The sequence below is a fragment of the Electrophorus electricus genome, chromosome 2, assembly GCF_041902795.1.
Source record: "Electrophorus electricus isolate QZ-2024a chromosome 2, ASM4190279v1, whole genome shotgun sequence".
Taxonomy (NCBI): domain Eukaryota; kingdom Metazoa; phylum Chordata; class Actinopteri; order Gymnotiformes; family Gymnotidae; genus Electrophorus; species Electrophorus electricus.
Window position 1 is genome coordinate 36,390,715 of NC_137498.1, and position 26,008 is coordinate 36,416,722.

Below are 26,008 nucleotides of genomic sequence, written 5' to 3' on the forward strand. Positions count from 1 at the left end.
GAAATTCTGCTGTTAATGCTCGTGATGTAGAATGCTTTTTGTGTTCTAGTTGGATAAGGAGTTAGAGGAGGTGACCATGCAACTCCAGGACACTCCAGAGAAGACTCCCTATATCAAGCAGAACCACTACCAGGATGTCAACAACATCCTGAGCATACGCAACTTTACAGACAGTAAAGGTGGGGGAGGGGGAGGGGGGCTGATATAATGTGCCGCATTACTCATCTGTCTGTCACAGATCAATTGATCAGATGGTGACTGATGCCATTGTTAGACATGCATTTCTTCTCTTGGTGTGAGAGAAGACAAAGCTTGTGTTGACAGGTGCGATACAAATAACACACTTCCAATACCATAAGCCTCTCAGTTACCAAAGTTTCAGTCTCTGGCTTATTCTGTCCATTTTTCCCCCTGAAACTACCTTTACATGGATTTATAAAGGGGAAATGACTTAACATAAGTAAGTGAAAAGCTTTGGGATAATATTTGAAGTTGTCCTTCAACAAACAAGCTGTACTTGATTGTTTTGCTGTAGACGGTGAGAAATCTCTTCTGAAGAATCATCTGGAGCAGAAGCCCCAAGCGCAGTGGGGGTCTGTGGATCCATCTCGAATAAACAGAGGCCCACAAGAGGACATCAACTCACCAGAACAGTGAGTTGCTTGGTGTCTTCATTCACTCAGGCTTCATTCACTCATGGTTACACTCCAAAATAATAAGTTTATTTGGCATGTTTTTTTCATATGATTAGAGGGGGACAAAAGGCCTTTATTCTGAGATTAACCCTGAGAGTGAGAGAGTGAGACAGAGAGACAGAGAGAGAAAGGATACCAAGAGCTTACATAAGCTGTGATGTACAACAGGCAATGGAGGCAGTGCAGCCTTAAAATAGACAGGAGAGCAGGAGAGGAATACTCATAGCTATTCCCAGTGCCCATGCTTGCTTGCTCACGGGGGAGGGAGCTCACAGAGTGCTCACCTTTTCATCATCATGCCACATACACTCCCTCATACTCACATGGCCGCTCTTCTCATGGCTCCTTGTTAGAAAGAGATCTTTTGGTGCTCTATATGTTGCTGTATCCTAAACAAGCAAGATTATCTACAACCTATTTTAAGGCATCGAAACTTTAGCTATGTTTGTATTTTATAGTACGTTAAAACTAGAACCTCACTTAGTTGATGAATTTGGGGGACTCTGTTACTTTGGGGACTTTAGATTTAAAAAAAAACTAGGTGATCTGAGTCGGTAAATAAGTCTGGGTTGTATTCTCTGTGGCAGGCTCCAAGTCACAATCACATTGTCATCCTTCCACATACTACCCAAAAGTAATCCAGAGTAGGCAAATTTCAGATTCAAATACAGGATTTTAACTTTACTGCAGTAAAGACCAAAATGAATATGCAGAACATCATCTCCATTCTTGTCTGTGCAAAGCACAGTATCAACTATTGTGAAATGATGTATGGAATACAACCTTCAAAGAATCATAAGTGAATTCACAATTCACTAAATATTCTCTAATATGAACTTATTAATATGAATAATATAAATGTATATTAACTAATTCCTTCAAATGTATAATGGTTTCCTAATGATAAAGACCCAAGATCATACAATCCAGTGGGCAGTGAATGTTGGACACAAAAGGGAGGAAAACAGCAGTAAGAGTTCACCTCTCCAAGCTTTAGCACTGTCCCTGCTGACCAGAGCAAGAACAAAAATTGAGCAGTAACCAATTGAGCAAGAGACCAATTACAAACAGATGCCCTTCTGTTGTGGTGCATAGGCACTAACTCAACAGTGAGTTATACAAGTCTGTATGAACAATAGGCTTTTCAGAAAAACCTAAAAAACAAAATACTAAAAGCCTCTTTAAAGTAGAATGCTATTAAATAATGATGGATGAAATATTGTCCTACAAGAGGAAATTTGGCCTACTTTCTTTATATTTCGCCTAGTTTTCATTATAATTCAGTGAAGTGATTGCACATGCATAAAGATGAGCAGTGCCATTCAACCTGACCAAATCTCCAGAGAACAGTCTCAACATCAACACCTAATTCAATCGCATTTCTTACAGAAATGCCTGTCTCAAAGTCTGCTGGAAGAAGTGTGTGTATTTGTGTGTCTCTTTTCGTTTATGCAACTGGCATGTAGAATATGTAATTGATTTGAAAGCATGTCACTCTTTTGGGGTCCAGGGTAAGGCCTGGCACTGGGCTGAAGTACGAAACCTGCTTTATGTCAGGGGATGTGGAGACCAGGGAGGCTGCAGGGTTCCGGGGAGGGCAGGAGAAGGCTATGCCCACTTACAGGCCTTACCTAAACTTACCTAAGAACACAGTTAGCTATGTATTGTACAGCTGGAGCAATACTGCATACTGGAGTTTAAAAACTGTGAATTAGCACCCTCATGCACAATGACAGGTTCGCATTTGTATAAATATAATCAACATTTTTTATTATGATCCTGTGTAGAAAAGACAATGTTTTTTTTTTTTATTATTATTTAACTATATTGCAACATAAAGGCTATATAATTTTTTCTTGCATTTTTAACAATTGGATGTTCTCAACCCAGACAGTCAGACACTGCTCAGACTGCAAATGCATTATTAGAACTGGAATATTAAGTCAGACTATTTGTCAGACTATTTATCTATGTCATTATCAATTGCCTGTGTTTCTGAGGTGTCTAGAGCTGTACGTTGTGATGTCACCAACCATCCTATGCTTCACTGGTGATGTCTGTGTGCTCTGTGTCCACAGCATACAGCGCAGACTCTCTTTGCAGCTGCCTATTCTGCACCATGCCTATTTACCCTCCATAGGAGGGGTGGATGCCAGCTGCAGCCCCAACAGTAGTCCAGCCTCCAGCCCCCGCCACAGACACATGCCCCCCTCCTACAGGGTCATGGTCTCTGGCCTGTGAGTCCTAAACCGGTCCCGCACTCTGAGGAAGAGGTCTCCATTTTTTCCAACAGACTGAGCCACATCAGCAATTAACGGAAGTGTGTGAGTGACCTTGGGGGTGGTCCTACTCGTCATACATCCATGACCCCACCAACAACCCCACCCTCACCCCCCCACCACACTGCCCATCTACGTCTAAATAAGAGCGGATCGGATCCTCTGGCTGTGAGGTGGGGGAAATGGATATCCTCACACACCCACAGTGCCCACCAAGAACCCTGCCTACCCAACTCAATTACTCCCTCTCTCATCCCAAATGTGTAGACAGCAGAGAGAAGCACCAGAGGATGCTGGCTGTGCTGTAGCCTTATCTGCTTCAAAGGGTCTTTCTCAAAATTTCCTTTGTTTTTGTTAAATGTGTGGACCTACTGTCGGCCTGTCAAATTGTCAGACTACAGTACCTGCTAATCTTCATGAAAGCAAAAATCCAGGCCTGACCTGGACCTCATCCTGATCCTCATGCTAGCAGTCATGTAAATACCATGCCCCATTTCAAAGCAAGCTCTGAATATGCTGTGAAATGAATTATGTGGGTTGTAGGGTTTGGATAAGGTTGGGGATTCCAGAAAATATCCTCTAAAAACTTTAGAAAAGACACTATAAGTTGCTATAATGGTAAAGGCGCTGTGTAAGAGGACACTCATGGTTTGGAAATTTAGTCAACTGTAATTTCTGCTAACAAGCAAATGTCACATGGCACCAGAAGTGAGTTATTTTGCCTCAAGAGCAATCCATTGCTGATTTATCACAATGCTAGATTTGCTCCATATAGATTCTCCTCATACAATTACACTGAAAATCATACCAACCCCATCTGAACAAATGGTTAATAAATTGCTACACTAAAACAGCTATGGTTGATAGAGGCAAGGACACTAAATACAAGAAGTGAGACCTCACAATAGCCTTAGACCAGCTGAGTGAGCCTCTATCAAACTGTGTGTGAGCTCACACACTCACAGGAGCAAACATGGAAGTGCACAAGCCTTATGGTCAGACAACAGCAGGGGCTGTCCAGACGGCGAGTCTTCCATTTTAGCTTGTGGGCCTTTTCTTATTGAAACTGTGGTCAAAACCAAGTGTTGGTTGGATAGATCATTCCTCTGAGGCCTGAGAGATGGCCTTTGGCTCTGAATGGACATTGGCATGGAAAGTAATTTCTGCCATATACACCCAGCTGCTCCAAACACAAGACACGGTAAGAGGTTTGATAGTGTTTATTTAAAGCAAAAAAACACAAAACACCCCTAAAAATGTGTCTTTGCAGAAAGCTCACTGGTTAAACTGGGTGGTCCAAACTGGTTGGAAGATGAAATACATTACATTTTGGAAACTTAGAGCAGATAGAGATTTGCAGCATTATAATGGACCTACTAATAATAATGAATCTACTTTCAATAGATTAAACTTGTCAACTGAGTGAAAGATCACTTTTGCCCTTCAGTGCAGTTTTTGTTTGTTTGTTTTTTCCTGTCTCAAGTTTTGCTCACAGTAAACATCTTGCAAATCTTGTTGTAGCTTAAGCCAAAAGGGGTTTGGCTAGAGAGTGTGCTGTCAGCTGCACGTCGTTCGCTCACACTGAGGACTAAATGATAGGCTTGCCACCCAGGAGGGCTTTCGTTCCCATCCCTAAGTGGCACTGGGAAATATGTCACCTGGCACTTAGCAACAGTGAGCATACCTCATCGTTGCTATAGAAATGTAACTCTGTGCTGTGAATTTTGCACAAATGTCACACAGAAATATGGAGAATAGGCATATAGCTGTTGTCATACTATTTTTTGTTTTCCTATATCAAGACAATTCAAGGAATTGTATTCAAAAAGCAAAACATTGGAATAAGATAAGTACCATCCCTATGGAGACCATTTCCTTTTTGCAGATATCGCCCCATTGGTGTGTTGGGTTTCCATTTTGTCCACTTCGTTGAATGCTGTGACTGTGGTCATGTACTTGGAGCCTGAAGGACTTTGGAAAATTTGTGCTGATCAAGAAATACACCTGTAACTGTCTGATAAAGGAACGTGCATCATGGGTTTCTTTCACAGCTTTGGCATACTACCTTTGGTGTTACAAAGTCAAAAAGAAGTAGAAACATTAGCTGTAAGTTTTTTTGGGTTTTTTCAGCTTTCTTCTATTTAGTGCAAGTTAATATCCAAGCAGACCATATGCTAATAGTCCAAAACAAATTACAGTGAAAAATACCTTTAAACACAGAGAGCGAAGCAAAAACTCCATAATGCCACGTCTCAGTATGGTAGCCATGATCTACAGAACACTTTGTTGTCCACAGAGTTTAATTTTTATATATCCTTATGTAACATTTGAAAGTATTGCCAAGATCATTGTTTAGATTCGTTCATTGTTCCAAGGAGGCATGAAATGAAGTCTCATGTGAAGTTACCAAAAATAAGCAGTGAAAGTACCAACTATACTTTTCCTTGTTCATCATTTGACATGCCACATGCTTGTAAGATGGAAAAGATTTAAGAGTGGTAGTTTGGGCAGTTTCAAGCCTGTTTTGCAGTGTACCCACAATAGTACTGTACACCTACAACATGCCCACAAAAATAGGAACACCATGCCTGGAGTTATCTATATCATCTCAGCAATCTGCCCAGAATCTGTTTTTATAATTACCGGGAGAATAAGAGGAGAAATCAGATTCTAGATTAGCATTCCAGAGCTGGTTGCTTTGTGTATACTGGCCAGTGCTAGGAAGGCTGACAGAACGTCAGGAGGATTTTGTTCTAACAGCAAAGCCTGTCAACCCTTTTATGGGTTTTCAGCACAAGCATGGTTAATCACTGGCTTTTAGAAGAGCACAAATTGTGCTACCTGGACTGCTTAATTCTCCTCTTATCCGAACTTTCAATTTTCCCTTCTCTAAACAAGTCTGAAAGTTCACTGAAACAGATGTCATAAAAGAGCTCACTGATATTCACGTGATGATTTCCTGAGTCATCCTCAAAATTTTTGTAGGGTAAACCTTTGGATCTATTTATGATGAAGTGTACTGTGCTAAGAATGTTTTGCTTTCAGCACCATATACACATTTTTACTTTAGGCCTATAGCACAGCAGAAGGCAAATATACATCCCCTGCTAGGCTAACCTAGCCGTATTCCTCCAAACCTGAACGTTAACTGCAGCTGAGAGAAGTACTGGCATTAAGGAGAAATGCCCTTAACTTGAGAATCTGTTCATCCTAATAATACAGGAAATGCTGAAGGGTTTCAAGCATATATTTTGTAGCGGATAAAATATTTTTTTCTTTGTAACTGAAGATAAATATCAAGGAAGATTTAATATTAAATGATCCTTTCTCTATATTTGTCACCAATTACACCTCACTATTTTGAATTAGCCATGGTTATTATTAGTTGGTGCAAATATGATTAAGTGTAGACTGTTCCTATAGTCTTAGAATGCATCTAATTAGAATCAAGCATTCTCATCTAAATCAAATTAAACAGAGGCTTGTTTCATTTACATATACCTACCTGTAAGCCACAGAGTTGCAGAAAGCAACGTTAACCCAGAGTAATGATCACAATATTTTGCATCAGTGGTGATGAATGAAAGATGATGCATTAACAAATGGTATGATTGATTATAATAAATTATATATAACATTATAATTAGTGGAAGAGGCTGGAATATGTTTATAAATTCTGTTCTAATCTACATTTTTGTCACTTCCATACATACTATTCTATGCACATATAGTAAAAAAATTATTTTCCAAATGATTCTTACTAAATTCTAACAAATGCACAACATAACATTAAAGAAAGCTGCAATAATTAGCTAGAACACGCTGTCTGGACAGATATTCTTGTCACCCTGAACAGGAAAATGAAAGCAAAATCAATGTCATCAACAGCTGGTTTTACAGACTGGCCATGTAAACAGTGCAGTGGAAGAAATGGTATTGCACAGGAGTAAAAAACATTTATGACCTTGTCAATGGGAATAAAATAATCTATGATTCAGTGCAGCATTTTTTATTTTTTAGAAATAAACAAAAATTTATTTTGGGTGAATTATGAATTAAAACCCTCTGAAACAAAGATAAGAAAATTTGACCACAAAAAAAATAAAATAAAATAAAAAATCACATGGCAATCACATTGATCCCTGCAATGACGAAAGACGTGAATTTATCAGTGAAAGACCAACTGCTTACTCTCAATGAGGTTACACTTTGGTTTAATTTTAGGAGTGTTACACAACACCCAACAAGAAGTGTGTCCATTTGTGCTTACACATGCACACGGATATAAATCAAACAAACAGTTTACCCACCAAGATATGGAATCAAACATTGCAGCATGGTATCAGATTTATAGTGCTCATTACAGGCAATAAACTCTGGAACCAAGTTAAAAGTGAAAATCTTGGTTGCCCACAAATCTTTAACTCTGTGCAACAGTTACTGGGGCAAACAGACTCACCTTTTTCAAATGTAAGCCTGGACTATCAATGGCTTTTGGGGAGGTAACTTAGTGTGTGTCTATCCAGACAATGTATAAGAATAAGATGGCCTCCCCAATACTCCAAAAGAACAAAGGACTATTACTAATGTATATAATGTATACAACACATTTTCTGTAGAGGTATTAATCTATGATAGTGGGGGGACATTACAAATGGCTAAAAAATTACAGAATGTTGACGGTGAGTGTGTATGTCTGTTTGCCACTCTGTGAAAATGTGCCGTCTAAAAGTTTACACATCACTATTTGGAACTATTTATTATGTGCTGGAAGACGTTTTTGTTTTTGTTTTTCACACATTGGTGCCCATGAAGATCAAAAGGATTCATAACTTTTGTCTTTTTTTTAATATCCAGTAATTTTGCCAGTGTACACTTCTGTGCTCCACCACTGTCCTGAAAAGTGTGTTTGTACAAGCACGCACATGCGCACACACACACACCACACACACACATACTTGCACACACAGGAGCTCTTAAAATTAGTGGATGTGCTCATTTCATATTCTTGTACCCTTAAACTGCATGAAAATCATAACATTTTTATTAAATTATTGCAAAAAATGTTTTTAATAATAAAATAATCAAAATAAATTACTGGCTCTTTCTGATTTGAACTGAAACATCAAGTTGTTTTTGTGTAAATAAAAAATACAAAATTATTGTTTTACAGCCTTGTAATGTTAAAAACAACCATAAATACCAGCAGAACATTTTATTCTCTTGGTTTCTCACACACACACACACACACACACACACACACACACACACACACACACACACGGTGATGAATATGTAATGCCCCTCTCTGTATACTGAAGGTGATAAATAATTAAGAGTGAGGGGGCTCCATGGCACACAGGATACAAAGAGAGTAAGTGTGGAGTCAGAGTCAGTCTGTCTGCTCCATCAAGCCCTCAAATATTTAGCATATGTCAGTGGAAGACAGGAGCCCGGGAAGCCCCAAGCCCCACACAGTCCACAGCACGCCAGTTCCCAGCCAGCACTGGAGAGCCTACTCGCTACATAATAAGCACATCAAAGGAAATGCAAGAGCTTGCCTGTACTGGAGCCATCTCTGTTCTTGTACAACAAACCTGGGCACACCTTGGAAGTGACAAGTAGTCACATGTCCATGTCTTCTGACTGGGGTCATCTCCTATCACTCTGTTATGGTGGTAGCTACAACCCAGTCTGCAAATGTGGATTATGGGGCATGTTAGGGATCTGTACGAACTTGGGTACATCAGCCTTTAAAGCTCACAGCATGCAAGGAAGCACCCACAGGGTGGTGAATCCTTTCCACCCTCACTAAAAAGACGACAGCTTTTTTGTTTGGTAGAAAATAATTTATGATACAACCCCTAGTTCTTTACATTAAACATTATTTTGTACAATACACCAACACTGAGTATGAGTAATGGTAGTAACATGAAATCTTTAACAAGCAGGTTCTACCAAGTATCTTCATTTTTCTACAGCACTGTCAAAACCTGGTCACTAAACCCACTGTAGACGGCTCCAAATGTGGGCAATGCAATGCAAGACAGTGATCATTGAGCCAGCCCTGGCTGTCAGCTGCTAGAGGGCCAGAGTGTGGATGTTGAAGATTTTGAGGGCATGGTCAGCTCCAGCGCTGGCCAGCTGGGTCCAGGCGTGGTGGGGGCTCCCGCTCTGCTGCTCGTTCCTGTCTGGAAGGCCCGCCTGCCCAGCCTGGGGTCTCCAGCGGAGTCGCTTCACCACCAGAGTGTGGCTCTGGCTGTGGAGCAAGAGCAGTCAAGGAAAACATCATGCAAGGGAAAGCTTTTTGATTCCTACGCCATTCACACAAGACTATCCATCGTGCATCTCCACTGCTCCTGGGCTTGTTTTGGCTGTCCTCTTATTTCAAAACTTGACTGACAGTTACAGGTCTTTCCCTGTCTTTCCACTTTCTCTTTTTACTCATAGATATGAAGCAGACATATCTACATGTAAAACACAGACATGTGTGCACACACACACCCACAAGTCCACATAAGCAAGCAGGTATAGAGAGATCCATACCCTACCCAAACGGTCAGCACAGAAAAGGCCTTTTCAGTTTCCAGAGGTCCACCTTCAAAGGAAACACTTGAGAAACAAAAGAAATAAGTAGAGGTTCTGCAATTAATGCCCAAGTAAGGAGTATCAGAAGGGGAGACCTGTGTGGTGACCAGAGAGCAGTGTGAGAGAAAAGGCAGAGTGGCTGGAAGCCAGTTGACAGCAGCCAACAGCCCGACCCCTCACTGCTGCTCCATTCGTGCTGTGCCCACACCAGCACAGTGGACTTCCTCTGCAGCACACAGCCTAGACCACCGCCAAGCCACTGGTGGTCAGCCCAAACTCCATAGCACTCGCTTATGTGTAGCAGCCAGCATGGCCGCAGGCCTCTTTAACTCCCGTGAGAGCCGTGTAATTAGATCAGACAAAAGCAAAGCTGTTAGCAGACCAGGCAAAAGCACATTTAATTGGATCAAATAGGTTTTGTGGAAAGTGCTAGAGGCCTGGGACCCTGTGGCCCCATCCAGGCTGGAGCCCAGAGCACTCAGAGCCTGGCGCTTGTAGCCTGGCACACTGTAAAGGATACGAGGTATCGGTCTCAGCACATTTGCTCCAGTCTGATCCGGAAGACAGGTCCTCCGTGGGCCGCCATTTATAGAGCAAGATCCGTCCACACTCCAGACCAACCGCCAAGAGGTAACTACAAAATCAGGTAATACAAAGCATTTAATAAAACAGTACACACACAGTACACAAATACACAGCACATTAAATAAATCCAAGTGCAACATAGCAACAGAAATTATTTTCTAAGCAGAAAAGGGCTATGGTACATATGGAAATTAATTAAGCAATCTTAGTCACACAGGACAGAACAGATGCTGTTTTAGTATACAAAAACAACTTTCTAATATTTGATAGGAACATTATATCAATTTAATGGAAACAAAATGTTCTATTAAGTTGCTTTAAAAGATTAATTAAATTTTGTGAAATAAGATTAAAGTGTTCCTGTCTCTGGGATTAATGTTGCCTTATACCTTTGGTCTGAGAGGAGAAGAGGGCAGACAGCCACGGCAGCAGCCGAGTCACCTACATCCAGGATGGAGGAGCAGGGACTAACTGAACTGCCCTTCTCACCAACACCATCCTCAGAATCACAGCTGCCCCACATTATTACCTAGCACCACAAACGAGAAGGATAATTAAATGTCAAATCTCAAAATACAGCCCTGAATGGTGAAGTTCATTGTGAAAGTGTAGATCACCTTCTTGTCCCGACTTGCTGTCACAAAGTACCTATTGTCAGGGCTCCAGTCACATGACCAGATGATGCGCGAGTGTACTGCCGTGTCCTTAGTGGTATGTGCGCAGAGAGAGAAGTAAGGCACTGAAACAGAAACACACCAAATGTATCATAATTTGGCCAGCATGACTGTCTTAGCCAAGCCGTCACACCCGGCAACACCAGTTCACAGCAGCTAATAACACATACTCGCATGCCCAGACCCAGACCCACATACACCAGCACTTCAGGCAGCTGGACCATCCGGCCTCCATTCTGTGAATCTCAACTCATTAGCCCGAAACACAATGCCAGAGTGAGTGAGACGAATGGAGAGAGGTTTAGGGGAGGGTTGGTGGGGATCATCTGTGTGAGACATATTTCTCACACTGTGCCTCAGCCTCAGCATCATCAGGTCTGACCCTGGCCATTCTCCTGTGGTCCACACCACAGATGCTGTGAGTAATATTGGCATGAACCAGAACAGACTGCTGTGGTGCCCCTTCCCTCGACAGCCTGCGGGGCCACAGACATCCAGGAAAAGAAGCGAAGGAAAACAGCCGCTCAGTCAATTAGCTCCTGCCAGCAGCGATTTAGCTGCACGCCCTTAAAATAAGGAGAGAAGGTTCGGCGAGCAAGGTGTGGCTTTTAGGGAGAATTCAGTACACAGAGAGTGTTCCTGGTGTGAGGGAACACTAGGCCTCCAAACTATTAACACCTTTGAGATTCTGATAGAAGGAAAAAATAACATGGATCATCTCTATGGCTTACCCAAAGCATCGGGGCTGGGTTTGTCACGTCTCCACAGCGACCAGGTGCGGTCACGGGACACCGCAAGTAGCAGGCGTCCATCCGGAGAGAAGGCCATCTGAGTAACAGTCAGAGTGTGGCAGGCGAGAGTCTGCAGCTGCTTCCAGGAGGTGGTGCTCCAGAGCAGGATGGCCGCATGCTCTGCTTTGGATGCCTGCAGGCAACAGAAGACACGTAGGAGCAGGCTGGGGCCTGTGAGCTCAGGGCTCGCCCGCTGTGTTCACAAATAGAGTGTGCGACTACATGATGCTCCATACACCTGACGCAGCACTCACCAGCTTCACTCCAATTCATCTCAGTCACCTAAGTGGAGGGGAAGGGCCTAAACAGGGGAAAGTAGGTGAACTCTGATAAACTGCGTTCACTCTGGACTCAAGACCTTTACCGGGTCACCCAGCCAAGCCTGTGGGTGTTGTACAGTGGTGCGCAGGCAGGCCAAGGTGGCCTCCAGTCATGCCGCTGCTGTGACATGGCCCTCTCAGCCGTGGGAAACAGAGGCAGTCGTGCAGGGTGGGATCTACAGGGCCAAGGCATGCCAGGGAGCCATGATCCCTCCCAACACACTCTCCTTCTTTGGCCCACAAGCACAGCAGTGCCAGTATGCTGGGCCTTAAATAAGCAACTCATTACCACAGCTACAGGAGGGGTTCCCTGACAATAGCATGGGCACCACCTCCTGCAGAGAGTGAGGGGGAAGTGTGAGAAAATATTTGGTAGAATTTGGGCTTAATTTACGCTAAGTGCCCACTTTGTGAAAATCGCTCAAGACATGTGAGTCCCACTTGCCAAGAATCCAGGTTTCTCAGAGAGCATGTGAAGCTTCACATCAGTGTTGGAGCCTCCTCCTCTGCAGAGGCAATCACACCTGAACACCATGACTAACTGGCAAAGCAGCTTCTCAGGAATGGTGAGATGCAGCACAAAGTGATGTGGTGCAGTGAAATTCGCATGCTGCAAATAGGCAGACCAGCTTTGAAAGTGAACCTGTATATCCAATATGCAAAAAAACTGTCAATCAAACCAATTATCTTCCAATGAACATTTAAGCAGGGTGCTGCAGGAAAATGGCCCTATCTGAAGGCAATCTATATAGCCCTGGAAGGGCTAATGAAGTGCTAATGGCTTGGCTTCTAGTGTGACACTACCTTACATGCTGAGGCGACCACTGTTCCCGCAGAGTCCGACGCTAGACAGAACATCTCAAAGCCATGACCATACCTAAAGTGAGAAACAGAGAGAGAAAGAGAGAGAGAGCTTATGCGAATGAATGTTCTGTTGTCACTTCTGTCTCACAAACAAAGCTGCAGCACACAGCGGCTGGTGGGAGGGCATTTCCGAACTGCTCAGTACCCCAGCCAGTGCCTTGCTGCAAGGGGCAGGATGGCAATTGCTACGGCAGCTATTACACCAGCTGCTGAGTCATTTCAGAAGCTGGGTAAACAGCCCAGGAAGCTCAGCAGACAAAGCCTACCACTACTGACTACAGCATATGCAACAGACATCCCCGCGTAGTCCTGGCCCTTCAATTCACTGTAGAATTGAGCCACAACTCCAAAGTCCCACTGGAGCTAATAAGCCAGAAGGAGATGGCTACTAATTACATCATTTAATATAAAGAATTTTGTTTATTTCAAGAATTAGGGGAAGAAATATTTGCATAATGTGAAAACATTTCTATAAATACACTGTTGATATAAATCTAATTAATTGGTTCAAAATTAGATTTAGCATAGCTGATTAGGAAAACTGCATTAAGAGCCACAGTCTAGATAACCTGCCTCTGCACAAACCACTATTCCAACAGGCTAATGTCAATTTCTTCTGCATCTTTCTGCCATTTCATTTTACTCCCCAAAGGAAACTATTAAGTAAACTCGGGTAACAAATTTTCTGGGAACAATTTCATGAGGACACAAGCTGCCCAGGAATTAAAGCAGGAATGTGAGACTTTCAGAAACATACTGAGCCTATAACTCCATGTACTATATTCAATTTCACACTGAGATAGAGAAAATGAGAGAGAGAGAGAGAGAGAGAGAGAGAGAGGGGAAAATGAGTCTCTTTATTAAAGCTGGGCTGAATATTTCTTCCCTACTGTCACAGCAGACATGGGAGAAGGTGTTGGGCCTGACCCCACTACTCATCATTTGGGAAGGACTCCTGCAGTGGTTTATTAGTGCTGACCATGCCCCTCCTGAGAACTAGTGCCACACATTCCTGCCGACTGCTCAAGCTGGGTCAATACTGTTAGAGGCCCGAATGAGAATAGATTAGACTCACAGCTTCTGGACCTCAGGCCACAGGGTATTCTGAAGAAGGTGATCCTCTGGTGGAGGCTCTGAGAACGCACACCACCCACAGGAAGACACAAAAACAATCACATGAACGCGGATGCAAGTATACACTTGCACACACTCAGAGACGCATGCAAACATGAGTGTGTTTGTGCGATTGACTGTGTGCGCAAAGTGTGTGTAAACACACACTTACACAAACACAAAGACACCAAAAACAAACATGCATGCATGATTACATACACATATGATACAAATGTATACTGTGAGAAAAGAACCACTTCAAGACACAATTTCACTATTTTCACCAAATTCATCTATTCAGCATCAAAACAATCCTGCACCAATTAACTCAAAAGCCAGTTTCAATAATGAAAGCTTTCTCTGCCATTTTCAATAGCTCTTAGTTTTGAGACTTGCAGCAAACCAAATTTACTTTCCTTAATGCAAGCTGTGAGACGCCTCTCTTCATTCAAACACAGATATGCAATGTGCCCAATTTGAACCGAAAGGGAGTTGAAAGCTGACTCGTCTTTCTGTATTTGATTCAGCCTTGGTTTGTCATTTCCCTCTTATTATTCCTTTCTTTGTGCTTCCCGTGGGGGAAGAATGAATGAGAAAAAGAAAGGAGAGAGAGAGAGCAGGAGATGGTGGCATTATTCTGTTAACAACTCTAGAACTGCCTCATTGCCCTCCTCATAGCCCAGAGTCATCAATATTTTAAACTTTGCAATTATATAAGCCCTTTCTAATTATGATTCCAGATTAAGGAGCTTTTTCAATCATACTGACAGAATCTGCCTGTTGGACAGGAGCAGTAGCAGCCTAAAACCCCTCTTACACCCCCCCCCCCCAGCCTAAAACCCCTCCTCCTGCCACTAACCACACCCTCCACAGCCTAATCCCCTCCTTCTGCCATTAATGCACCCCCCCCCCCCCCCCACTGGCCTCTTCTTCACACGCAGTATTCCAGTAATAACACTTGTCTCTGGCATCTTTGATTCATGATCCACTCATGTGGTTGGTCCTAAGAAGACAGCCCGTTAATCTCTGGTCACTATCAGGGGCTCTCATTGCTTGCTCCTGGAACAGTGCAGCACGTCCAGTGGAAGTTCTTTGGCTGGGGTATAGGGTTCTGGAGTCCTCAGATCTGATCCATGCACAGGTGAAGAGCCGAGGCCCTGGCTTGTTTCAGCCAGAGATTTTCTACAGACACTGTGCTACTGAGCGCAACATATGTATTAAGTACAGAGAGAAACACACTCAAGTCCTCCACAATAGGGGATGCATAGGGAAAATGCCAAAAGACTCTATGGTACAACTATTTCTTTAATACAGTAGATCTATCTTTGCTTCCAGTGCAGTGGGTGGATGACTGTGTATACCTGTTAGCTCGAGGGAGTGAAAGTAGGACTCCTTGTATTGGTCAGACACGCTGTTGAAATCCTCCCCTTCTGCCTGGGTGCTCTGAGTCACAAGATCACCTGTGGATTGAAACAGACGCATCAGAGGAGAAAACCACAGATTCTACTGAAGCAAAAGCAAGCAGTTCTGCGTGGGCCAGCTCAGCAGACAAGTAGCACAGAAAAAGCGAGGCGCAGGTACCATGAAACACAGCCTTGTTGGAGAGGCCCAGGGCAGGCGTGCTGGCTCCTTCTGGCAACCCTTCTGTCTCCTGCCACCAGGGATACGCAAAAATCACAAAAAAACATATCACATTCAGCTTTGGCAAAACAATCAACCATGCTGTGTTTTCAGAATAAAATATATTCATTACTTTAATGGTAGCCATTGTGGTAAAGTGTTATGCTTGGAAAGAGGTCTATAACATTCATAGGCATACTAGCCCTAAAACCATAAGGTTCTACACACTGTGATGACCCCATGTCCACCTCTGGTTGGTTAGGGTAGTGCAGGCCTGTGGGTAGTTAAGGAAACTGCTCATAAAGGGAAAGCGAGCGCCATTAGAGTGGGTGGAGGCAAACGTGGGTGTACTGTAAGGGTGTTTTAATCCTGTCTTTCTTTTCTCTCTTCCTAGGCTACCTGTATTCATACGGGAAACCAAGCATGCTATGTAGTTTGTTGTAAATGGTTGGATCCCATCATCTCTTATTAGGATCTAATTATACTGTTGGCCTAGACAATGTTTCTTGTTAACGTTTAATCACTTTGATTAAATAGAAATGTATAGATTTTTACTAAGTTGTGGTGGCTGCCCTTCTATGTTGTGGTCTCAACAAGCTGGCCATAACCATGGCACCGTAACCATGATCATAGGGAACAGAATAGAACTGTGTTAAGTACAGTATAAAGAATCTTAATTAGGTTGTCTTGTATTTAAACATCAGAAGAGAGTGTGCAGGAATTCTCCATACTGAAATACTGAGAGAACAGTGTAATTAATTCAGAACATCCATGTAACATAATTATGTTTCCAAGAATAGAGGACTATGAATTGTGAATACTTACAAGAGAAGCCATAAGCTTCTCTAGAGATGCTCCCGCTATGCTGGCAAAGTTCTCAACAAAGTTGCGTGGAGCCTTGAACACACGCAGCACTTTCTCATCTGCTCCAGAGACCAGCTGGAAGCGGCCCACCATGGCCAGACACTGCATGTCATAGCCATGGATCTGGGGCCTGGAGATCTCATGCCATGTGGCCTGCATGCATGTGTGTGGACACACACACATGGACACACACACACACATATTGGGGGAGATAAACCAAACACAGGGACATTAAAAGACATGGTAAATTGCATAGTAGGAGTTGATACTAGACAGTGCAGCATTTTGGCATATTTCATTCTCTTTAGTTCTTTTAGGACACTCTTTAGTTAATTTCTCTTTAATTATTCCAAAAGCACTGAGGTAAAAATTATTTAACACCGAGTTTAAATCAGAAACCTGGCAGCAATCATTCCTCCTCCAGGTGGTGAAGAGCCGCATGGTCTGGTCTGAGCCCACGCTGAGGATGAATTCTCCCTGTGGGTCCCAGCTAAGGTCCTGCACAGCGTTAAAATGTCCCGAAACCACTACTCCAGGACTCCACGCCCCCTGCACAAGAGGACAATGGGATCTTTCTGCTGAATCACGGACTTTCATTTATTTTCTGAAAGTGTGACTTCCGAAGGATGCGTGAGATCTGGGACTCACCTGCTGGGCCTGCTCTCTGTGCCACAGGCGCAGTGCTCCATGGAAGGAGTGAGCCAGAATCTGTGAGCCGTTGGGACTCATCTGACAGCCAAGGAAGCCCAGCGTGTTCCCTCCCACCTCACCAACACGTACCTATAGACCAGCAGTAACTTTTCAAAATCATTCATGTCCTTCACGCCCTTGAACACCACAAAGGGGTTTCTGTGCTACAGCCCACGCCTCTAACAGCCAGCCTAACATCCCCTCCAGGGCCACTTCCCGGAGGATCAAACTTCGATAAACAGTAAAATCTTACAGGCTTATGTAATTTCGAGTTGCCACCTCACAAGCCTGTTCAGACCACGCAAGTCGAGGGATGGGTTTGCAGTGGAATGCTAGAAAATCATTTCAAGACCACACGCAGTGGCTCCCGCTCACTGCTGGCCGTTAAAAGAGCAGAAGCGCATGCTGACAGTAAACAGGCCCCCGTAAACACACCAACCTCATGGCCCCTCACAAATCTGCTGGTCACACCAGCCACAAATCCCAGTCAACGATGGCTGAAATGCACAGCTGTGCTCCATGTTAGTTTGGCCAAATACTATTAAACAATGTTACAAATTGAACATGCCGGACTCGAATAAATCAAACTAACAGGCCAGGCAGAAATTATGCAAAGGAGAGAATATTAAGGGGAGAAAGAAAAAAAAACCTGTTTGCATCTGTCGAATACGATAACGTGAAGCCGAACACGGTCACCCCACGCCATGCCACATTAAAACAAATGGAGACCTCAGACTGAATAAAAGTGGGCAGAAAATGGCTTTGGATTAATAGAAGTATAGGCGAAACTCCCTTGACCTGGCAGAGAAATGAATAATAAAGTGCTGTGCTCATTTTCCCGGGCAAACTGTACAAGTGAAAGAACAGCAAGCCCTCTGTCTGTCCCGTGTCTAACACGCATAATTCCACTTGAGTGTCTCACATTAATAGAGGAAGGCAGTCATGCTAAGGCACGGGCACTAACATCACATGATACAAGATAATTAGTCCTGATTATGCCATCAGGGCTAACCTGGTGCAGCTTGGATTTATGGCAGTGTGCAAGCAAGTGCTAATGCAGGCTGAATGAGATCATTTACATTTGACAACAATTCCCAGCACAAAAAAACGAAAAAAGGGGCTTAACAGTTTTACAAATTACATAATGAAATTAGAGGCTCTGAAGATGCTGTGGAGGTTTTAGAAGTAAAACCGGTTGGGGATCTTGACTAGGTGACAACAGGACACTGCTGCAGCCTCAAAAGGACACTGAGCTTTTCCCCCCGATCAGCAATTCCACCATCACAAATGAGGACGACTGCCTATTGTCATGCGGAGCACAGCTCCTTTCAAAACATGTGCCCTAGGCATAAAGGCTGTAAATCTTTATCCACATGGTGCACGTATTTAATATTTACCCAGTGCATTCCAGAAATTTGGCTTCAAGTAGTCACAAGACACATGAAATATTGCTTGAAAAAGCAAGGACGCTGGGACCCTTCATGATTAACACTTTCACACGTATCCAAGCCAAATATGTGTCATCTGATGTCTGCTGCTATTTACAAGCAAAAATGCCCTTCACAGGACCGGCCTGCCAAGAGATATGGTGGAACTAATGACCACAATAAAGTGGGCCTTCCACTTTGAGTGGCACAGACCTCTGTGAGCCATTGTGCAGGGACGACGCAACATTAACCGGATTGATTTTGAATTCTGTCCACATTACTGCTCGTTTATCACTCCAAGCCCCTGCAAGCAAAATGTGTAATCAGTCTTATTTATGGAGGGAACAACAATATGGATCTGTGACACAATACACATGTCCTATTGCTCACCAGAGGGTTTGGAACACACGTCACCATATTTCAAGGTACACATCACATAAAACGATAGAAGTATGCTACTCAAAAGTTAATAAAGTAACACATGGACTCAGGAATAAGATCAAATTTCATCTGACTCCATAATCACACCACTTAAGTGACATTTAAAAACCACATAATGCTATTGGTTGATTAGCTTGGCATGCTAAAACCACCCCCAGTAGGCGTTCATGGGGCTTGGGTGTAGCTGGGCTAATTTCTGCCAGAGCGAGTGACTAGCTCTTTCCGCCTCTCATCACCTCTCTCCACTGCTCCATCAGGACTAATAAACCATTAGCATGTGGCTAATGGCTGTGGACTGACAGGCCCTCAGTGCGGTCGTGCTTCAGCTCGCTGCAGTGCTAGCAGCCAGCAGGACTTATTAGCAGGGGGCACTTTACGCAGCAGTGCGTCTGGCCACCCCACTGCTAGTCAGCTCTCCGCTAAATCTGGCCAATTAGGCTAATCATTATGGAGGCCACTCTCCTTTTTAAATGTGTTCATTAGCTACAATGATGCTGGTCATTTGCTGTCCGGGAGCATTTTCCCAACAGCCCTTCAGAACAGGGTAGTCCCGGCCAGTTCTGGATAGAACAAGGTTCTAGATAGAACAGTCATGGAGGAGGCACTAGAACTGGAGCCAGAACCATGAGCTTTAGGATTTCACCTTTTTAAGGTAGTGTTTCAGAGAACAATCTGTGCTCAACCTGCTTCATTGAGCTCCTTTCACACTCTTTCAGAGTAAATGTCTAGCAGCACTGTTGACAATGCACAGAGGGCCAGACTAATTGCGACAAAATTGGGTGTTGGTCACGAAAAAACAATTAGCAACAATTAGTGTCTTAGCAGGGTACATTACAATTCCTTAAAAATAAGTTGCAACAATAAAAATAAATAAATAATTTTGCAAATTATATAAAACCAGGTAAATTTCATAAAGTAACTTACAAAATCCTGATCTTTAAAATTGTGCTAGGTTCGGATCCGACTGTTCCTTGTATTAATTACGGCCATTTGGTTAAGAGATATTGCAAAAGAAGGCAGCTGTAACATCTCAAATCTCAAGCAGTCCTGTTCTCTATGAAACTTGGGAAATGGGTGACTGGAGAAAAGGAGTGGTGGTGGGGGCTGAGCAATTACATGGGGGCACATGGGGTGAGAACACACATGGGGTGAGAACACACACACACACAGGGTGAGATCTCACACTGGGGGGGGAATGACACACTTGCTTCCTTTGGAGGCAGGGAACCTAGCAATTCAAAGGCCCTCAGCTGCATTTCATAAGCCAGTTCACAACCTACTTCATACATTATGTCCTTTAACATGACACACAGCAGGCACACTGCATGTATTTCCACACATGTAGTGTGGAAAAGAACAGAAAAAAAACAAAAAACAAATGCATGGGTGTTCTCCCCCTAAGAATAATCACAACTCATAGTTTATAACCCAAAGAAAAAAAAGCATATTCTGAAAAGGAGAGAGCAAAGGGCCAAGCCTGACCTGCTCGACCCACACGCCCGTCTCCTCTGGCCCCCAAATGATCATGGTCTTGTCCATGGAGGCAGACAGCAAACTCAGAGGCTGTTCCACAGAGGCACCTCCAGGGGGAGACAAACAGTAATAAACATATAATGCATCAACAAAATTAAGCATGTTAAAATGCATCAACAAAATTGTGCATGTTGAAATGCATCAACAAAATTTTGCATGTTTGATTGTTCCAAACAACATTCTGAAAAGCTGATACCCTTTCTGAATGGTGGTTGCCAGTGAACGCCATACACCCAGTTCTCATGGCCTGCTAAAACTGTCTCCAGAGCCACTGCATACACTGTGGAAAGGGGAAGGAGGGCAGATGTGATCACAGTGAAACGCTTCAAGACTCAAGTCTTGAAAATCTTCAACTTGTGCCCAGGAATTAGAGTGTAACATATCCATTACGCACTCACACGCTTCAAGGCCGTGAGAAGACTAAAACAAGCCAAGCATCAGCCATAATGGGAGGGAAGAGAGCAGGCCTCACCGCTTCCCTTCACTTCAAACTTGTCCTCCTTCATCCTGATGAGGCCATCAGCAGGTGTCTCTGACTGGGATCCATGCTTAAGGACCAATCTCCACACTCTGATCAGACAGTCCTGGGAACAGCTGGCCAAAAGGAGCTCCCCATCTGAACACATACACACGAGTGCACGCACACACACGTTTTGTTTTTTTTTTGGTTTTTTATATAGTATCATTAAACCACTTTTAAGTTTGAAGTAGCTAATAAAACTTTTAGGACATTGTTAATAAGAATAGTACAAAACTGAAAATAAATACGGCAATTGAAGATCTTGTAATAGTGTCCATTATGCAGACGTCTATCTTTCTAAGGGTATAAACTAATGCATGACAGGTAATGGGTCTTACCTCTGGATGTCCATTCCACACCACGTACCCAGTCCTCATGGCCTTGAAGAGTGAGAACATTCTGGAACTGAACAACAGTGATGAATTTAAAACTTCAAGGCAAGCCTCAGCAAACATACTGACAGTGTAGGCTAACATATGCTGAGTAAGGTCCTATATTAGTATATTAGTATACAACTACTGGTCTAGAATTACGCAATACCCTTTCTGTACTGGTAAATATTTTTTACATACCTGCCCATTGAGCTGCACATACAGATAGACTCTGCTGTCATCTCCCCCACAGGCCAGGACAGGCACTATATAAACAATGAAAATTAGTTCCTATCCAAATACATGGTGCAAGGGCACATCTGCACGACATACATCCCATTATGTCCACAGACAAATGACAGTATCAGAATGCATCTCACTGGAAAAGACACACAGTAGCAGGGTTTCATAATAGTGTGATTTTAACATGACAATCAGTCACCCAGTCACACGATGCCAATGGAGACAAATGTCATGAAGGGAGAAAGGGTTCCAGTGCATGGCAGTGCAGTTTACCTCTGCTGCCTGGCAACAGAGCTAGGGAGACATCCATCATGAACCCGCTCCCAAAAGCTATGGACTGCAGGCATTCGGCTAAAAGAGATAAGAAACATGTCATGGGTGACAAAAAGCGCTTGTTAGCTATGATGAGTTTTAAAAAAGACATTTTTAGGCATTCCTAATTTACAAATGTTCACAATATATTGTTGCAGGTCTCTAAGTTACATGTATAAACTAGACTTTTTCCAGGCCTATGCAAGTGCAATATGGTGATCAACAATGTTATTTAGGCCCTTGGTACAGTCCCTTACACTGCCTTACACATATTCATGACCATAAGGGCATATGCTGATGATACCCTGTAATTCTGATTAGATTCAGTAATAGTAATGTTAATGCAACATTAGAAGCCCCAATAAAGATTTAACAGTCTGGATGAAACTACTTTCTAAATTCCTTCTGATTTAGCCTAAAAGACGACAGGTTTCCAGCCTACTGTTAAGGATTTTGGTATAACCTTTGATGGTGGTTGTATCATCTGAATCCCATTTATTATAAGTACCATCTCTAGAAAGGCAGAGTACCATTAAAATCTCTAAAAAGGCATTGCAGCATTTAAGAAAATGGCTCATTGCCCTGCCATATCTTTCAGCTGGTTCTTTCAGAATGTAGCAAGTCACAAACTCACATCCTTACCAGAAAAAGACAGAGCATGCTACTCTAATCTTATTTAATTTGCAGTGGATTCCCATTAAGTTACACATCACCTATAAAAATTTACTCATGATGTTTAAACCCTCAATGGCTGAAGCCACTTTGCTCAGCTGAGGAAGACTTACTGCTAATCCCCAAGATTGTTTCAACTCAGCTGTTAGAAGATCTTTTTCTTATATGACTCTTCAGCTCAGTGTCCTAATATGAACTTACTATAATTTCCATGTCTGCTTAGAGTGCAATACACTCAGTTCCATTCACTGTTAACACTTTGATGTGGCTCTAAGGGTGTGTTGAGACTTGGTAACTGGTTTGATTAAAATGAACTCTGGTGTGATTGCTCTGTTACTGCGATTCATTACGAGTAAGAGTGAATGCTTCCTTTTGAACTCTGGTGCACACCAAATAAGCGGACGGAGACCGCCTGAGTATGTGGGTCTCAGTCTGTTTCTAAACGAATTCTGGTGCGGTTCGATTGAAGCATGAACACAATAGAAACCAAAGACATCTAAAGGAGCAAAACACAGGATGTGATGTTACAAAATGCAACACTATAAACACACCAGATTTACTACAGCCTTGATTTACCAGAACAGCCACAGAACACTCAACAGGAATTTCTGGGATTAGTCAGGATGCTCACAGATTACAACACAAAAGGTGGGATTTGTTAGGAGTCCTCACTTGTGTAGAGAAAAAGCCAGGCCAATACTGCAGTCAAAGTAGGCAAAATGTACACTGCTTAACCCTGGAACACTTCTATACCCTGTGGTTTTTATTTATTTTCATAAGCCAGTGTTTCACATGAATCGCCACAACTTTCAGTGAGGGTTCTTTTATTACTATCATCATTTTCTCAAAATCACAATACCTAGCACTAAATCTTAAAAATGGCATTTGACAGTTCTACCCATTTCTGTGGCTGTATTCTCAGAGTAGTTCTGGATTTACCTTCTCTCTATGTGCCACAAGAAACTGATCTTTCCCATTCAACAGCAGTCTCTTCTTTTCTACCTAGGTTAGGCTTCCTATGACTGACACAGCACTTTATACAGACACTTCCAAAGTTTTTGAAAATGTTGATCACAGCTGGTGATTAAATTAATTCTCTTAACAAAAATGGCATTTGCCCAATTATGTTGGATTTGTTACTTGCTGCCTGAAACCTAATAGCTTTCCCCATGACAAATTATCCTTCAATTTAGGACTGAGAACCTAGCCTATTAATTAGTGTATTATGCTCCTCGAATGAAAGCCTAAACAATCCATTTATCAAACATTTTTTGAAGTCTGTCAAGACATGTTTAATACCCAAAATTCCCAGTACCTTCAGGCAGACAAAGCGTATTAGCACACATGATTTCTCTTTCAAACCTTCAGGCATGAGACACATTTCTCAAAGACAGACGTCAAACACTTTCTGGAGCTATCACAGAGAAGTACTCCTCTTGCCTCTTGACCAGAGTGAGGGTGGACATTTCAGGGATCAAATGATGTGCTCTTTCAATCATGCTCTATATATGCATGAACCCAGTGTTAACTGAGCTAATTTGAGTTAATTATTTGTGGTCATTACCATCTTAATAACCAAAAAACTAACTTCATACAAATATCTGTAACCAAGAGAAGAAAATACTAAGTGCTTTGTCCAGGAGATACTGAATCTGACATTTACCATGTAAGAACAAGACCATGACTAAGGCTAAACACAAATGCTAACCAAACACTACAATCATTCATTCAAAATGAAATCTGCTGTATTCTAACAAAATTCTCTTGCTCTCAATAACACTATCAAGATGTTATGCAAAATCAAAGAAAATTATGGACAATGACAACATTAGCTATTACTTCATAGTTGTGAATACAAGTTCTATAGACACAAGCCCACACGAACATTAGTAGTTTATGAATGGAAGAGTCACACACCTTCTTGGAGAAAGCACTAGCTATGAACATCTGTTCAATGCAAATAATTCATGCCTCCATAGCTCTACAATTTCATTTACAAAAAACTACCAGCAGATGTCAGGCTTCAAACAGGACAGAAATTCACAAAAGCCTCGAATTCTTTCTGTGTACAATGCGCTCAGGTACAACCTTCTTAAACAAAGTTCTGAAAAATCCATTAGAATTCAGCTATTCTGTGTGTCATCAGACCATCACCTTTTCCATCGCTGTATGTCCACAGTTTGACCGTGGAGTCTGACGCAGCGGAGGCGAGAAGCAAGTTGGAAGAGGGTAGAGTCACCGCGTCCACCGTGCACACAGGCCCCGTGTGGCCGCAATACACTGCACGAGCAACAAACTGAACTGCAAGCTGGCAAAATAAGACTGTTTTAGAATATAAAAACAATGCCAACATCATATTACTATTATAAGATGTGCAACACTGCACTGCTAACATAAAGAAAGAAAAGAAACCAACCTCACCATCTTCTTCCTCCCACACAATGACATTGTTATCTGAGCCCCCTGATACCAGCTGTGTTTCGGGGCCTGTAGAAATATAAGCAAGGCAATATAATAGCCACACCGCACCAAACACGTTTCCTAACAAGACAGAAAGTTCAATTCATAAGGAATGACACATCACTTCATCTGTCTCGTCAACAAACGTGCTGAAAAAGGAACAGGTGTCAAAAATCTAGACTGACAAACCGTTTATCAGTAAACGGCGCTAGACGTACCACAGTCTTCCCTGTGAACCCACTGCACAGCGTTGACTCTCCCACTATGCTTATTCAGAACCCCTACAATTTTCACCTGCTGGAAAATAAGAATTCATGATAAAAATGTAATAATATAAAACGGATTTTATCTTATTGTAAACACGGCATGTTTTATCAGCTAAACTACATTATGATCTTATTAAAATTCATATTGACAACCAGCAAGCTATTTATTAATAGACAGTACAGACATTAATTACTTTAGCAGAGCTAGCTAGTATTACGGTAGACAAACCCATATAGATTAACTAGCTACGTGTTAGCCTGTAAACACATTTTAGCCACCTGGGATAGCTAGCTAGCATAGTTAACTTTATAGCTAGAGACGGGTGTGCTGTACAAGACATATGAAGGAGATAAAACATAAGCCACATAAAACACTATGAACAATCGTTACTTGTGGATCATAAACAGCAATTGAATTGCAGGTCCCAAACGCGATCAAATCTCTGTGGCTCCACGAAAGAACATTTGGAGCTCTGTTGGCACAGCATGCTACATAGCATGTCTGCACCGCGGAGGTCGCCATCTCTGCTGGCAACGCCGGTGTGTCACAGATAAATCGAACCTAGAAACGTTTTGTTACTCCGCTGTTCCGCAATGGTTTGACGACACGACTTTACATTTTCAAAACAACTGAATCGTTGACTTTGAATAGCAATATATATATAAGTAATACACAGTGT

The 26,008-nt window shown here is 42.6% G+C and overlaps 2 protein-coding genes across 8 annotated transcripts in view; one reads left to right on the forward strand and one right to left on the reverse strand.

Moving 5' to 3' along the window:
* gabbr2 (gamma-aminobutyric acid (GABA) B receptor, 2) overlaps positions 1-6,508 on the forward strand; it is a 143,405-nt gene extending 136,897 nt beyond the window's left edge. For both annotated transcript variants that reach the window (XM_035528864.2, XM_035528865.2), the window contains 3 exons: positions 50-179; positions 536-653; positions 2,774-6,508. In XM_035528864.2, the coding sequence (XP_035384757.1) occupies positions 50-179; positions 536-653; positions 2,774-2,936 (411 nt within the window). In that variant the 3' untranslated portion in view covers positions 2,937-6,508. The remainder of the gene's footprint in view (positions 1-49; positions 180-535; positions 654-2,773) is intronic.
* Positions 6,509-7,006: 498 nt separating this feature from the next.
* Positions 7,007-25,861, reverse strand: elp2 (elongator acetyltransferase complex subunit 2). Of its 6 annotated transcripts, none has more exons than XM_081701741.1 (22): positions 25,720-25,861; positions 25,281-25,356; positions 25,024-25,089; positions 24,757-24,924; positions 21,892-21,969; positions 21,577-21,641; positions 21,343-21,409; positions 20,957-21,100; positions 20,681-20,764; positions 20,434-20,531; positions 17,042-17,173; positions 16,793-16,942; positions 16,355-16,546; positions 15,491-15,560; positions 15,271-15,369; positions 13,872-13,929; positions 12,737-12,809; positions 11,553-11,745; positions 10,765-10,886; positions 10,537-10,676; positions 10,083-10,196; positions 7,007-9,233 (listed from the first exon to the last, which is right to left on the reverse strand). In XM_081701741.1, the coding sequence occupies exons 1-22, from the start codon at positions 25,849-25,851 to the stop codon at positions 9,056-9,058; spliced, it is 2,499 nt and encodes an 832-aa protein (XP_081557867.1). In that variant the 5' UTR covers positions 25,852-25,861; the 3' UTR covers positions 7,007-9,055. The 6 variants fall into 6 exon arrangements, with proteins under 6 accessions (XP_081557867.1, XP_081557866.1, XP_026856665.2 ...); XM_081701740.1 differs by having other exon boundaries at positions 25,281-25,359; XM_027000864.3 differs by having other exon boundaries at positions 24,757-24,910; positions 25,019-25,089; positions 25,281-25,359.
* Between the last annotated feature and the right edge of the window lie 147 nt (positions 25,862-26,008).